The following is a 15,052-nucleotide window of genomic DNA, read 5'->3' as shown; positions in this document are numbered from 1 at the left end:
TAGCGTCCTGGAATATACAAGTTTGGAAATGGCATCAGAAGAATATTCTACAATCTACCTTGTAATCTTCATGGTTCCAGCCTTCAGGAATATTGCGGGTGATGCGAATAATTTGCCTAGGGTTCTGTAGGATATGCTTCCAATTTTTTATTTATATATATTTCTTCCTGCTTCAACCTCCATCAATCATTGAAACTCTGACAGGGAGAAGAGATGAAGCATGGAAAGAAGCATCGGGCTGAGGTAGCAAAAAGCTTGCCAGGATGGAAACGTAAGTTTATGTCTTACAAGGCGTTGAAGCAGCAAGTGAAACTGGTGAATCCCCATTTTAATGGAAAGAAAAGGTCAAGATTAGACAATGGAAAATATTCAGTGGGTGGAAGCAGTGAGCGGAATTCACCAGTACAGGACACGGGTTTCACCCTGTTATTAGACAGGGAACTCCACAAGGTTAACACGTTTTACATTGACAAAGAGGAAGATTATGTCATCAGCTTTAGGGTAATATTATCTGATCATCTTCCCTTCGGTACAGAATTTAATCGAAAACCTTTTGTTGGTGTCAGAAATTCATTTTGGTTGAAACAAATTGTTGTCTTTGGGTATTCCAGGAGCTGCAAATCAGGGCTGAAAACTTGAACGGTGATGAAGAAAAGCTGGAATTGCAGAAGGACATTGTGGATTTTCATGCAGAGATGGTGATGCTACTGCATTTCAGTGTCACTAACGTTACAGGTATACCCTTTTTTAATCAGGTTCAATACTATTCTAAATCATATCTCTTGCCTCTCACTGCAATTAAGCTCAACAGGCTTGATCAAGATTGTGAAGAAGCACAAGAAGAAGGCAGGTGCTTCTGTTTACTCACCCTACACGACAAGGGTTCTGCAGCAGCCATTCTTCTCCACTGATTTGCTTTACAATCTTATCAGGGGATGTGAAGCAATACTTGACAGCCTCTCTCCCCCAAGTGACCCTTAAAGGCCAATCTGATCGAGCCATTGAAGCCAATCATCAAAGGAAGACCAGTCAATATATAGTTGTCTTTTCTTTTTCACTTTTGTTTTGGATTTGGAAAAGCTCCTCTTTCCTTATTTGGTATAGTTTTTTGGTGCATATGCCATAGCTTACACATACAATTACACACACTTTTTCCCTAAAGAGAGGAGAGGTATGGTGCTCCATTGCCCTGTTAATCTTCCAAGTTGATCATTGAACTGTATGTTCTTATGAAGTATCAAATCTTCTCCCCAATCTTTCTTCCAATGTTCATATGGTTTCTACTAACCATCATCAATCCCATGCTCAAACAAAGCCCCCAAAACACCTTTGAGTTAAGAAATGAATGGGACTGGTAAACATACTAACATTGCTTAAAGAAAGTCAAATTAATCGGAAAGATGTAACAAGCTCAAACTCATTGAACCGCTCAAGCTAAAAATATGAGATTTCAAATGTAAATCATGCCTAAATAATAACTTTTATAAAGGGTTATTTTAATATTATTATTTCATTAAAGAAAAAAGCTATTAAGTCAAAAAAAATTTATCTCAAAATTAAGAATGTCAATGGGTATCTTATAATCGGTTATCTTTCATTGCTCGACCCAATTTAGTAAGATTATGGTGACGTATAAGTAAGTTCAAATAATAAAACTATTACTTGACATGCATTCCGAGAGTGATTTTAAGATATCCACTCTCTAAATTTGATTATAAATAATTATTTTGATATTAAATTTTATTTATATATATTGTTTATAAATTTTTTATAATTAATGTAACATTTATTAAAATTAATTAATTGTTCTAAATATGATTTTAAATTTTAATTTATTTTTTATAAATTAAATCAAATTTATTAAGTTAATTTTCATTATAATATACATGTAAAATTATTTTAAATTTATTTTAATTGAATATTTAACGAATACAAGTATTTAATGAATAGCATTTAGGATATTCATATGCGAATTTGACTAACAATTTAAAGAATTAATCAAATATTTATAGAATTTGAGCACTCTATCAAATAATAAGATTAAGATTAAAATATTTTAAAAAAAAGAAATACTTTACTCGTTGACCTTCATATAAAATTCAAGTTAACTAATAATATCCTTTATTTTTTTCATATTAGTATTTTAATTTTGTTAATTGAGTGTCATTTGTTAAGATTTTTGTTCACAAAATCATATCATTTACAATAAAATAGGTCTTTTCTTCGTTAATTTAGAAGATATTAACTCGGAGGGTATAACGGAAAACAAAACAAAAAATAAATTGAGACTAAAATTACGAAAAAAAATGAAAGTTGCGTCTCAGCGCTGCACTTTGTCACTGTCTTGCTATTGATTTTCCCAGGTGAGTTCTCATCCCACTGTTTTTTTCCTATCAATTTCTCGCTTTAAATATGAAATTTCCGTAGAAATTACGGTTTGGGTTGTTTAGGGAGAAGAGAAAATTTCAGGGAAAGAAATTGATTAATTATAGACTAGTGGGGGCTAAAGACGAGAAAAACAAGCCGGGAAGTGTTTTTGGAGAGGGCAGAGGAAGAAAGATCAGAGACGAGGGATGAGGGAGGAAGGGGTGGCGGCATAGGGAGGGAGGAGAGGAAGAGAGCGAGACGAGGGGGAGGAGGGGGGGGAGCACGATTTTTCAGCCGCCCCACGCCCCGATTTCATCATTGCCGATTGGTTTTGTTGTGTGAAAAGGTGGTTTGATCATTACTTTAGGGTGCCTTTTGATGATATATTTGCAAGTTTGATTTGGGTAATGTAGTTTATAATGTTGAATTGCATCAAAGTGCTCTATTTTTTGGATCTTTCAGCATGTAGTTTATCTTTTTCACTTTTCAGCTTGATTTTATGCTTAATTTCAATATTTTTTATTTGTAAAATAATGTTTTAATCCTATTTTGATTTTGAATATACTTTTTCATGTTATTTCTTGGTTCTTTGTTTTTTTGACAGATATTGTTCAGTTTGCCTGGTCAATTGAGCTACAGGTAAATTTTCAGAGTGTCTTCGTTGTTAAATTAAACAATTTGATTTGTTTAGACCTTTATGCTGCATAAAATGGGAAAAGAAATGCTCTTTGATGGAAAATGCTTGTACGTGCCGGAAACAAGAACTTTAATCTTATTTGTTTCTTATTCTAGACATACTAAAAGTAAAAACTCTTAACAACTTTCTTTGTTTCGTTTAGAGCTTTATGATATAGGAAACTGCAGCCTGCAGGTAAATGTTGTTGTGGCTGTGAATGTATTGTTTTATTCACCTTTTTCTTTTCTTTATAGTTTGTACTTCTTAATATTTACCAAATCAGTGTGTTTCTTGCTCTCTTCATTTTGTTTTCTGTGGTTTTTGACATTTAAGAAATCATTGTGTTTCAGACATTTGGTTTTCTATGGTAGGGATAAATATGCAAAGGTTGTTAGCTATGAGCACTTCTTTTGACACTTTTTACAGACTGATTAAGCCTCCTATAGCTCTACTAGTTAAAGTGATGCAAACCTTCTCAACATGAACTCTGTAAAAATGCTTGCTATTTTGATGTCCCTTTTTGAAGTATATCAAATATGTTCTTCTTATAGATTTGTTTGATTTTCCATGATAATCACGAGTTTCTGATTTTTGGAAACTCTTATAGTAGTATAATCTAGATTCATGTTGCATCCAAGCAATTGGCTTAGTGGTGGGTCATGATGTCTCTGCTCCAAAAGCAGAGTTTGAATCCACCTTCTCTAAATAAAAAGAAAAATCCAAATTCATGTACTGCTTCTTTACTTATATTCACCTTTTGTTCTTCAAACATTTCCCTTATGGTTAATGTAAATTAACTTTATGCATTGGCTTAAACTATTATATTCGCATATATAGATATACTAGATCAACATTTTTACTTTGCAAATTTAAACAAATTAATTAAATTTCTTTTCCATTAGCTTTTGATACTTGAGCAAATCCAGAATAAACAGTTGAGCATAGTGCTTGTTACACACTAGTTTTATTAATTTTTTTGTTTTCTTTTATTTCTGTTATATCAGAATGAGTCGATTACAAGGGCCTAATGCACTTAAGAGGAAACGCCCGGGTGCCACTTCTGATTCTCTTACAGAACACGAACGAATTGTTCATGATGTAATGCAAGGTAAACAAGACATGGGAATCTCCCAACGAGACATGAAACGCGAAATTAACCTCCCTGACAACCTAGTTACCAAATGTCTTAAGTCACTTCTAGCCAAGAATCTCATAAAAGAAGTCAAAAACATCCAAAACCGTGGTAGGAAGCATTTTATCTCTGCAGAGTTTGAGCCGTCAAATGAAATAACTGGTGGGGCATGGTATGTAGAAGGAAGCCTTGATACGGAGTATATAAATGTTTTGAAAGAGCAATGTTGGAGGAAGATCTATGGTTTGAAGGTTGCTACCTTGGAAGGGGTCACGGATGCTATTAAGAGGAGTAACGTTTCGCAAATTGAGTTGTCAAAACAGCAGATTGAAGAGATTGTGAAGGCTTTGGTTTTGGATAATGAGGTTATGGAAGTGAAAAGTAGTGGAACAGGGGAGTTTGCTTCAATTCCGGTTGGGAAAGTTTGTTATAAGTGCATTGGTAAGAGAGGGTATGGAGGGGAACCGAAGGTAGGAACTATGGCTTCCATTCCTTGTGGAGTTTGTCCACAGATAAGTCATTGTACACCTGATGGCATAATCTCTCCCAAAGCCTGTGTTTACTACAAGAAATGGTTGGATTTTTAGTTTGACTGTGTCCTTTTGCAAAATTTCTGATTTGATTTTGCTGGATTTGAGTGAAAGCCAAAATTTTGTCATCCATGAATGTTATTTATAGTCTGAGTTGAATCTATTTTTCACTGGAGCTATTTGTTATTGCTTGTCTGTTCACTTGGATGTGATATGGTAGATAAAATTTTCTTTCTTTCTTTCTTTGGGATAGTATAATGGTAGATTTTCATCGATTTTGAACTGATCTTTGATAAGGAAATAGAACATCATGCTCCATAGAAAGAGTAAGTTGGCTTTTAACATGAGCCACTAGTTACCATCTCTTTATGTTTTGAACCCTAAATAAGTAACATTAAGAATACATGATTGATAGTCTTCTGATGGATAAGAATACTGCTTAGGAGTTGTCTAGCCTGGTTCAGTTGTAGGTCAAAAGTCAAAAGTTTCATTGGTTCTATATATTTGATTCATGACTTCTGGTGGATAGATTGAATCATAAAAGGACATGCTAACTATTGAAATAATATTTCTGGTAATACTTTTGTTGTCACTTCCACTTTCTTCAGTTAGCCTTTGGCTCAGAAGAAGTTGCTTGCATTCCTGTTTCCCCCACCCATGGTAAAGAGTTACAAACTGGTCAAGAACTGTTGTCAAGTTGTATCATGTTTAGGTTTGATTGTACTTTTTCGAATTCAGATTATCAAAATTGGGAGTTTCCGATGTGGAATCTGGTGATGTTGGGTGGATGATAAGCAGGTGAGAACGGAGGAGGACAATGTTAAGCCCTGCCTCTCAGCCTTTGGTTTTACAAGTTGGAACAAAACCAGTGTTACTAGTGACCTTGTAACTTTTGCAGTGCTTTTAGAATCTGATTTCTGCATTGAGTTTCGAATACACCTAGTCCTTTCTTTTCTTGAATGTAGTCTTTTTCTCTTCTTCATAAATGCCTTTTATTTGTAATTGATGCCTTCAGATACTCTTTAATTTCTTGCTTCATTATTGGGAAAAAAAAAAGAAGAAAATGAGTGAGAGACATTTTGTTGTTCAGTTTATCCTCAAAGAGTTGAGCTGCAATTCATATTGTATATGGTCAGTCTTGTGCTAAAGAATCTTTGTGGTGCACAAACTCTAGGCAAAGATTATGCTTCTTTATACTGCAACAAGTTTCTATCATCCATTGAAGATATAGAACTGTTTTCTAATGATTTTATTATAAACTTGGTAAACTTAATTATCAAATTGGTTGCCTTTTTAACTCTTGGGTTTCTATGCACTGAATCTATTCCGAGTCAGCTTGAATTGAAGACAATTAAGGATGTCAATGGTTAGGGTATTTAATATTTTTAAAATTTCTTATTCCAAATTTCATTAATTGGTAAGGAACTCGAATTTTATAATTATTCGGATAAAATTTGAAAATGTTATTTATATTTGTATCATAATATTTTAGACATTACTCTTTAAATATCCAAATTCGTTAATTGCTTGATTAATCAAGTGAAACATGAAAAAAATGTCTTGGAAATATATTGATCAATAAGACAAACATGAAATCGGGCAGTAATTAATATATTTTAGTAAATGAAACATATGCAACTGAATGAGATGGGATCTCTCTGTTATTGTCTTTTTTGGAACTTTCTTAATAAATAGTCTTGTCCTATCCAACTCGGCGAGTTAGGTTAGCCAAAGCCAATGGGAGATGACGGAGGGCAAAAAAGAGACAATCGGTGGATTTTTCAATGAAGGTCAATTAAAAGTTTTGAATCATAGCATCTTGTGGTCATTATTCTTCTACCCTTCCTTACTGGAAAAGCTCTCCCAAGTGACTAGTACTATATAATCCAATCGGAGTCGTTAGCCTCATCGATATCAGATTTTCCTCTTCCAGGTGTCTTAGTGAAGATGATCAGAGCAGTGACCCTTTTGCTCCCCTTGACTTTCATCTTCTTCACCGTAGCAGATGCTACGAGGATCCTTCCACTGCCTCAGCTTCAGCCTCAGCCTCAGCCTGTCAAATCCCTCAAGATCAATGCTTCCCAGGTATGATTGATTCCCACTTTTTCTACTGCTTTTCAGACTGATTCCACACATATGTTTTGACAATTGACATCCACCCCATGCCTGCGAACATCTTTGAGCAGAAGATTGTTCCTTAGTGAGAGTTTCTTATGAGCAAAATCTTGCCAGGAATCTTCAATGTTACAAATTTGCCTGTTTATGAAATTTCCAGGAAATCTTCCCGAAGCAAAGACTGTGTGAGGGAAAAGACAAACAGTGTCAGTTTTTCATGGTGTACTGTTTGGGATGGTTTTATTTTTAACTATTTTACATTGCTTTATTCATAGGATGTGGGGAGCTGCTCTTACACAGTGTCAATAAGGACAAGCTGTTCGTCGACCTCCTATACACGAGATCAGATCAGTCTTGCGTTTGGTGATGCTTATGGCAATCAGGTATGGTGTCCATGATCTTTAACATACTTAAGGCACACATATACATAAATTGTCCTTGATGATTCAGATTTGAACATTGGCATGGCGATTACTTACACCCTTTTGTAGGAGAATCATGAAATTAGTAGAAGGGCGTTTTGTCAAATGAAATCTTGTTTTGGATGATCAGGTTTATGCACCGAGGCTGGATGATCCATATTCAAGGACATTTGAGAGGTGTTCTACTGATACATTTCAAATAAAGGGCCCCTGCACATACCAAGTTTGCTCTCTGTACCTCTATAGGAGTGGAAATGATGGATGGAAACCAGAGAGTGTGACTGTCTATGGCTACTATACCAAGTCTGTCACATTTTATTACAACACTTTTATTCCTTATGGGGTTTGGTATGGCTTCAATCTGTGTAATGGGGGGGCTTCTGCATCTTCATGAACAATGTAAACATGTGGGGTTCTTGCTGATGTTAAAGAGTCACTTTGGGGTGTTTTGCTGCTGTGATTTCTTGTAAACTTATTCAGGTCTGTCAGAGATTTGAAACATATATTGGAGAAATAATAATCCTTGTTAATGAATGTGTTTTTTTTGGTAAAGGAGGATTTATCCTAAAAGAAAGAGGCTAGATTCTATACAAGTCATGTATGGACAGAGCTAACTGAATATTTATTGCTTTCAGGTGCTCACAGCCTGTCTGTTGGGCAAAATTGGAGGTCTTCTTAAAAAGACTGAAAAGCTAATGAAATTGACAATGACAATTGCACCAGGCAGTCAGGAACACACCTGTGTTTCATACATCCTGGAAATTGGGTATAGATGAATATAGAAAACGGATTTGTGTCAATAAAAAATAAATGAATTTTAAATATATAAATAAAAATTTCTTTCATTTAATAAAATATATTTTTTAAATTGAAAATATGAATTCTTAATAATGATTTACAAATCCATTTAATTTTTTACTTATACAAAATCTCCTCTGAGAGATTTTGACAGGTTCGCATTAACATAAGTCTTTTTTTTTTTTATGGATGAAAAATTAATGTGAGAGATATTGACAGGTTTACATTAAGATGAGTCTTTTTTTTTTTTATATGGATGAAAAAATTAGTATAATGATGTCACGGATTTCGTATTAATAACTTGCAATAGCTCTTATGTCAAAATGCATCACACATTTCAAATAGGTAAGGGATGAATTTTAAGCTTATAAACATAAATGTTGAACAAGTTAATTGTTTGAGAGTAACCATTTGAAGAGAGACTAATGATCATTCAATTAAAGAAAATTTAATTAAGTTTTTATTTTTTTGATCACATTTAATTAAGTTTTTAAATTTTTATTTTGAATCAAATAAATCATTATTATTAATCAAAATGTTTATGGTTATTTATATTTACATGGCATTAACATGACGTTACTGTAGAAAGGCGAAAAATATCACATGATTATATTATCATGTCATATTAACGTGTTATGTCATTATTAATTATGATATATCAAATATGTCATATTATCAATAATTATAATATGTTAGCATATTACGTTAACGCGATAAGATATAAAATAATAAATGATATTTTGACTAAGTTAATTTTTAAATTTATTTAACTTAAAAGAAAAATATAAAAATTTATTTAACTCAAAATAAAAAATATAAAAACTTAATTAAATATAATTAAAATATAATGACATAACCAGAGTATGAGTAGAAGCGTATGGGATGTCACAACTCATTGTGATTTTGTTTATCAGATTGCTGATGAGGGAATCAACATTTGAATAATAATGTAGTTGTAATTTTCTGATTGATATTAGTTTTATGATGAGAATGAGTCCACCTTGGCATTACTTCTTTTGGAACTTTGAAAGAAACATTATCTTTTTCAGTTTGGGAGTTAATTCCTGTGTTTCAGGAATTGTTGGTTGAGATTCTGCCTCGGAAATGAAAATAAATCAAAAGAGAAATGGCATTGGATATGAATGATTGAACATGATCAAATTCAGATAAAAATATAATGATTTATTTATTTATTTTTAAATAATTAAAAAGTTTTTTAGATATTATACCAAAAAATATATATAATATCTTTCTTAATTCCCCCAAGTACCCCTCCTCTATAGTCAAGTACTTGAACATAGTGAGGCCAATTCCGTCATTCACAATTTATTTTCTTCATTTTCTAATATCACCCCCTCTTTCTTTTCAAACCCTAGATCCAGGGTTTTATTTCAGCATCTCCCTCTCTCCCTGTCCCTCTTTAATTTTTTTCAAATTTTTTTCCTTTTTTTTTTCTACATCTCCAAACCTAAAGAGGAAGAACAAAACCCATTTTTGTTCGAAGCTGAAAGGTAAGAGTTCTTCAACATTTTTTTTCTTATTTTTTAGTGTTTCAAATGCTGCAAAATTTCATAAACCCTAATTCTGAATTTGCAAATAAAGTTTGATTTTTATTTTATTTTATTTTGGTTGAAAAGGATGGGTGAAATAAAGGACAACGACGCTTACGAGGAAGAGCTTCTGGACTACGAAGAAGAAGATGAAAAAGCCCCTGACTCGGTCTCCGCTAAGGCCGCTGATTCTGCCAAGAAGTTAGTCTTTTCCACCTTATATGTATAGTTTTTTGAATAATATTTTGAGTGTAACATGCTTTTTAACTGTAAAAGGCTGCGTGTATGTATTTTGTAAATCTCATTTTAGGTAATATGGTTGATTGTATACCTTATCTAATTAAGTACGTTGGATTTGGTCGAAGCTTAGCTCTTCATAGTTGTTATTTTGCTTCACTTTCTTTATATATATGTCATTTTTTTTCAACAGAAAATGTGGATTAAGTGCGCATGTTGTTTTTTATATTGTGAAGGTGATTAAGTGATTTCATTTTTGACTTGTAGTTGAAATTTATTTTGTAATACTCTTGATGCCATTTCCATATAGATGTAACTTTTGGTGTTGCTCTGTAAACAGTTTGGTTGTTTTGCTGTTGTTGTGCTGGGTCTAATTTTAATTTGTTTCTTGGTTGTCTATGTGGTGTAGGGGGTATGTTGGAATTCACAGTTCGGGATTCAGAGACTTCCTGCTGAAACCAGAGCTGCTTCGCTCTATTGTGGATTCTGGATTTGAACATCCATCCGAAGGCAAACTTTTAAACTCATGTCTTGCTTTAACATTTGTGAATTCCTTGAATTTATGTCATGTTGTTTTTCTTGCTTTCAGTGACTTAGAATGGTGGGTTGTATGCGAGTTTGATGTATTATTTTCATTTACTCTTCTAGAGACTGCTTTTGGATGAAATATTGATTGTTACAGGATATCATTTGTATTAAATTTGGAATAGTTTTCCTTGAAGCAATATTTGTGCAACCTCATATCGGTTCACTTTGCCTATTTTGATTTATCACTTTGTCTTAGGCTGAGTTTAATTTATTCTTGCATGTGAATCTTCAATTTTATCGTCGCTTTACTCTTTTTTTGCCATTGTTCTATCATGTTTTCTATGGTTCATTTGAAGTCTTTTTTAACTAATTGGGCTTTTAAATTATCTTTAATAATTAATTTATGTTAAGTTTATTTGGATTTGTTTATGGCTAAATATACAGCTTGCTCTAGTTATTTTGCAATCAAGTTTCATCTACTTTGCCTGATTCATTCATTCTGGGCATGCGTGTTCTCGGCTTCTAACTTGTTCAAGATTTTATTATTCAGGTAATCACTACTTCTATATACATCATTTGGACAAGAAAACTAGTTTGGTAACCTTTCCGTTAAAGGATCTGGAAGAACAATTATAATTTACTGAGGGTTCGTCCACTGCAATTTTATTTGCTTCTTCACCAGTTCAACATGAGTGCATCCCTCAAGCTATTCTGGGAATGGATGTCATTTGCCAAGCAAAATCTGGGATGGGGAAAACAGCTGTTTTTGTTCTATCAACTCTTCAGCAAATCGAGCCAGTTGCTGGTCAAGTTGCGGCTCTTGTTCTATGCCATACAAGAGAATTAGCTTACCAGGTATGTTTTAGAGACTTGTATTTGTTGATTGAAATTAGCATTCCAGTTGAGGTGTTGTAGTGCCAAACAATTTTCATCTTTGGGTTACTTTTTATTAAGATATTCTCTGTGTTTTGACAGATTTGCCACGAGTTTGAGAGGTTCAGTACTTATTTGCCAGATATTAAAGTTTCTGTCTTCTATGGTGGTGTCAATATCAAGGTTCACAAGGATTTGCTAAAGAATGAATGTCCCCATATTGTTGTTGGAACACCTGGAAGGATATTGGCTCTTGCTAGGGATAAAGATCTTAGTTTGAAGAACGTGAGGCATTTTATACTTGATGAATGTGACAAGATGCTTGAGTCACTTGGTATGCTTTCAAATTTCCATAAATCTACTGAAGATGTACTTTTTATCTGGCACTTCTTTTATTTTATTGTCCATCATCATCATTTTTTTTTTCATTGTACAGACATGAGGAGAGATGTGCAAGAGATCTTCAAGATGACCCCACATGATAAGCAAGTTATGATGTTTTCAGCTACACTTAGCAAGGAAATTCGACCTGTGTGCAAAAAATTTATGCAAGATGTAAGTACTCCGCTTCTTTTGTAATTTCGGATCCCATTGTATCATTTTTTATACTCTTACTTTATGTCGGTAATATGTTGTTCTGGTATGTACCTCTTGTCAATTGCAGGGATATTATAATTTTGGAACTTGAATTGCTTCTATTAATTTTACAGTACATTAAATAACTTCCTGCTAGATAGCTGTTGGTGTTTTGAAATTTATTATTTCTAAATTCTACTCTCTCATTTAAAGGATTGAAGTCTTATATTTGTGGTTGCTTTGTTTTTGCTGCTGGTGCTGGGTTGTGGTAGAAAGATAATCCGAATTGGTGGTTTTTTTCTTTTTTTTTTTTTTTTTTTTTTTTTTTTTTTTTTTGCTGCAGCCAATGGAAATTTATGTTGATGATGAAGCCAAGTTGACTCTTCATGGTCTGGTACAGGTATGCATACAGCTAAGCCACTGCTTTTGTATGGGCTTTGTTTGAATTTGAAGGAAGAGAAGGTAAAGGAGATGGAGATGAGCTTCTCTCTTTTGTTTCGATAATTTTTTATGGACAGGGAGGGCTTTGGATGTACCCCTTTAAAACCTCATTTTTTTAAACCTTCAAATTAGGAGGATTTGCGAAGGAAGGTTCCTCTTTGAGAAATTTTGATTGGAAAGAGAATGTTGCCCTTTATTTAACATTTCCATTTGACATATAAAGGACATGGTAGTAGAACAGTAAGTTGCCATTTTTTTTCCACTCCTTAAATGAACAAGTTTGTAATGTACTCCTTCCTTTCCTTTCCCATTGTTTTCTTAGCATCCAAACAAGGGGAATTGGATTGTTGTTTTCCCCAACTTTCCCACTTACCTGACCCTTGCAATTCCTATATAGTCTCACTGTTTTATGCTTTGCTTTTTGTACTTTCTTCTTAGTCTTTGGCTTTCACTGGATTCACTACTCTCGGAAAGCCTTTTGACAACCTTACTAATAGAAAGGGGAAAGATGCACTCAATCCGTAATTTTGTTTACCTATGCAGCATTATATTAAATTGGGTGAGTTAGAGAAAAATCGCAAGTTGAATGACCTCCTTGATGCCTTGGATTTCAACCAAGTAGTCATTTTTGTTAAAAGTGTGAGCAGAGCAGCTGAGCTCAACAAGTTACTGGTGGAGTGCAATTTCCCCTCTATTTGCATCCACTCTGGAATGTCCCAGGAAGAAAGGTATGAGTTCCCTGATATTTGGTGGGCTGGGTGAAGTATCACTTTATCTATGTCTATTCATTTAGTTTTGGCATGTCAACTTTCTTTGTGGTATCAATGCTTGGTTTTTTGCATTGTGTTTGCATTGGTGTAATAGTGAATTAAGAAGAGTTAATACTTCAGGGAAGTTTCTTCTAATTTGTTCCTTTTTTGGTTTTATATGTGGTTTTCTGATGTATTGCCTTCTTTTAAGTATTATATGTTACTTGCAGGTATGTGTGCTTTGTAAGAATAAACGGCATTATTTGTTGTGTTCTTTTGCATTTGGTTTGAAATTGTGAATCTATGACATGTCCATGAAGTTTTTGTATAAAAAGGATGCTTATATCATGACTTAACTGTTTATATGTAGTCTGTTAGCTATAGTTGTGTCTGCTGCATCATTTCTGCCATTTTGGAAGTTCTTAATTCCTAAAGCTATTGTTTCCCTAGCCCTGATCACCATTTGGTGAAAAGGGTGTTAATCTTTATGACAATAGTGCTGATGTCAATAAAGTTGATGACAGGTTCATGAACATGGATATGTTAGCTTAGGTATCAACATTCAATGGTTTTCTTTTAGCATGGAAAAAGTTCTTTATGGAATGGGCTTCTGGGGTCATATCTTTATGCTTGTGAATTTGTGTCCTTTCTCTCTTTAGCTGTAGAAACTATGTTGGCAGTGGCTGACTCTGTTTGATTTATGTTTTTTAAAGGTTGACACGATATAAGAGTTTCAAGGAGGGGCACAAAAGAATTCTTGTGGCAACAGATTTAGTTGGAAGGGGAATTGATATTGAGCGTGTGAACATTGTAATCAACTATGACATGCCAGACTCTGCTGATACCTACTTGCACAGGGTAAGTTCTGTTTTTATATTGCAATCGAACCAAAGTCATGTTGACCTTGACTTTCTATTCTTTTTCTGTGAGTTCTCTGTTAATGCAGGTGGGTAGAGCTGGTAGATTTGGCACCAAGGGTCTTGCAATTACGTTTGTCTCATCTTCATCTGACTCTGATGTCCTGAATCAGGTTTTACAGGGCTTTCTGTTTTTAATGCCATATTTATCTCCTTTTGTTTCTCTTTCTTCATTTAATTTAACTCTTTAGTCTCTTTTGTCATATAACTATTGCTACTTTGATGGTTTCAGGTTCAGGCAAGGTTTGAGGTGGATATAAAGGAGCTTCCTGAGCAAATTGATACTTCTACATACAGTAAGATCACCTTGTGCTTTGTGATATTGTACTTAGTATGATTGATGGCAATTGTGGGTAATGATTTTCTTCATGCATTACATTAATGGATGTTGACTGTTTTAGACTAATGAATAGTAATTACAGTTTTCTTGGCATAACTCATTTAAAATTATGGTTTCTAGTGTACAAGTTTCATCCCAATGTAAGTTTGCGTATGGTTATAAGTGGTTTGAGGAAAACCATAAAGATATGAAGTGGATTGTTGGAATTTTCTGTTTCTAATTTCTGCCACTGGCTATTCTATACTTGTTGGATGTATATGATCAAGTATCATAAAATGTGTTTCATTTGCTTCCAACTTTCCCCTTGGTATTTCCTTTTCCGGCCCTACCTCACTATCTTTCCTTCTTGTGTAGTGCCTTCATGATTGACGTTCTTGGTGTTAGAGATCGAAGCGATTTGGCTGATTTAGAGTTTCTGGCGATAAAGGGGGTGTGCCGGAACTTGATTAATTGTTGTAAACTCTAGGGTGTTTCTGTTTAAGCTTAATGTTACTAGGTGAAAAGAAACATCTGCTCAACTTATTATCATCATTTTTGTTTTCTAGTACACTGTTGCTCACGTTAATTATGATGGTTGGACTGTAATCTGTATTACAGTTGGTGGATTGAAGTTAAAATCCCTCCTAATAGTGAAATTTTTCTGTCACCTGGAAAATTTTTTCGATGTTTTCATCAATGAGTCTATTGTTGGTTTTGGATTTTGTTTATCATCTGTATATTATAAAGCCTAAGTTTCTATCTAGATTCTGAGATAGGGAGGGTGAGATATATTCGATGAGGATCGCCTCTAACTTCAGACTT

At 33.8% G+C, this 15,052-nt stretch overlaps 4 protein-coding genes across 7 annotated transcripts; all 4 read left to right on the top strand.

Annotated features, from left to right (window-relative positions):
• The first annotated feature begins 143 nt into the window (after positions 1-143).
• Positions 144-1,254, top strand: LOC18595243 (SPX domain-containing protein 1-like). The gene is made up of 3 exons (XM_007023108.3): positions 144-501; positions 612-735; positions 812-1,254. The coding sequence occupies exons 1-3, from the start codon at positions 214-216 to the stop codon at positions 979-981; spliced, it is 582 nt and encodes a 193-aa protein (XP_007023170.2). The 5' UTR covers positions 144-213; the 3' UTR covers positions 982-1,254.
• Positions 1,255-2,192: 938 nt separating this feature from the next.
• On the top strand, positions 2,193-4,891 carry LOC18595242 (DNA binding / DNA-directed RNA polymerase). Of its 4 annotated transcripts, none has more exons than XM_088807164.1 (4): positions 2,193-2,363; positions 2,972-3,006; positions 3,207-3,238; positions 4,048-4,891. In XM_088807164.1, the coding sequence occupies exon 4, from the start codon at positions 4,049-4,051 to the stop codon at positions 4,760-4,762; it is 714 nt and encodes a 237-aa protein (XP_088663290.1). In that variant the 5' UTR covers positions 2,193-2,363; positions 2,972-3,006; positions 3,207-3,238; position 4,048; the 3' UTR covers positions 4,763-4,891. The 4 variants fall into 4 exon arrangements, with proteins under 4 accessions (XP_088663290.1, XP_007023169.2, XP_088663291.1 ...); XM_088807165.1 differs by lacking the exon at positions 2,193-2,363 and adding an exon at positions 2,402-2,713; XM_007023107.3 differs by lacking the exon at positions 3,207-3,238 and having other exon boundaries at positions 2,196-2,363.
• A 1,630-nt stretch (positions 4,892-6,521) lies between these two features.
• LOC18595241 (embryo-specific protein ATS3B-like) lies at positions 6,522-7,776 on the top strand. The gene is made up of 3 exons (XM_007023104.3): positions 6,522-6,790; positions 7,096-7,203; positions 7,373-7,776. The coding sequence occupies exons 1-3, from the start codon at positions 6,653-6,655 to the stop codon at positions 7,634-7,636; spliced, it is 510 nt and encodes a 169-aa protein (XP_007023166.2). The 5' UTR covers positions 6,522-6,652; the 3' UTR covers positions 7,637-7,776.
• Positions 7,777-9,392: 1,616 nt separating this feature from the next.
• LOC18595240 (DEAD-box ATP-dependent RNA helicase 15-like) lies at positions 9,393-14,906 on the top strand. Its single transcript, XM_007023101.3, has 12 exons — positions 9,393-9,551; positions 9,678-9,791; positions 10,237-10,337; positions 11,038-11,210; positions 11,331-11,562; positions 11,665-11,783; positions 12,148-12,204; positions 12,789-12,973; positions 13,708-13,852; positions 13,941-14,024; positions 14,144-14,207; positions 14,606-14,906. Exons 2-12 carry the CDS (start codon positions 9,679-9,681, stop codon positions 14,614-14,616), a joined length of 1,284 nt encoding a protein of 427 aa, XP_007023163.1. The 5' UTR covers positions 9,393-9,551; position 9,678; the 3' UTR covers positions 14,617-14,906.
• Positions 14,907-15,052: the final 146 nt, after the last annotated feature.

The sequence above is a fragment of the Theobroma cacao genome, chromosome 6 (genome assembly GCF_053813885.1).
Source record: "Theobroma cacao isolate CCN51 chromosome 6, ASM5381388v1, whole genome shotgun sequence".
Lineage (NCBI taxonomy): Eukaryota > Viridiplantae > Streptophyta > Magnoliopsida > Malvales > Malvaceae > Theobroma > Theobroma cacao.
Note: the sequence above shows the minus strand (reverse complement) of the source record. Positions and strands in the feature narration are given on the sequence as shown.

Coding starts and splice junctions, on each gene's coding strand:
- LOC18595243 (XM_007023108.3), top strand. CDS start 214: ATGAAGCATGGAAAGAAGCATCGGGCTGAGGTAGCAAAAAGCTTGCCA. Junction 502..611: donor ATTATGTCATCAGCTTTAGG/GTAATATTATCT, acceptor TGGGTATTCCAG/GAGCTGCAAATCAGGGCTGA. Junction 736..811: donor CAGTGTCACTAACGTTACAG/GTATACCCTTTT, acceptor TAAGCTCAACAG/GCTTGATCAAGATTGTGAAG.
- LOC18595240 (XM_007023101.3), top strand. CDS start 9,679: ATGGGTGAAATAAAGGACAACGACGCTTACGAGGAAGAGCTTCTGGAC. Junction 11,211..11,330: donor CAAGAGAATTAGCTTACCAG/GTATGTTTTAGA, acceptor GTGTTTTGACAG/ATTTGCCACGAGTTTGAGAG. Junction 11,563..11,664: donor CAAGATGCTTGAGTCACTTG/GTATGCTTTCAA, acceptor TTCATTGTACAG/ACATGAGGAGAGATGTGCAA.
- LOC18595242 (XM_088807164.1), top strand. CDS start 4,049: ATGAGTCGATTACAAGGGCCTAATGCACTTAAGAGGAAACGCCCGGGT.
- LOC18595241 (XM_007023104.3), top strand. CDS start 6,653: ATGATCAGAGCAGTGACCCTTTTGCTCCCCTTGACTTTCATCTTCTTC. Junction 6,791..7,095: donor TCAAGATCAATGCTTCCCAG/GTATGATTGATT, acceptor CTTTATTCATAG/GATGTGGGGAGCTGCTCTTA. Junction 7,204..7,372: donor GTGATGCTTATGGCAATCAG/GTATGGTGTCCA, acceptor TTGGATGATCAG/GTTTATGCACCGAGGCTGGA.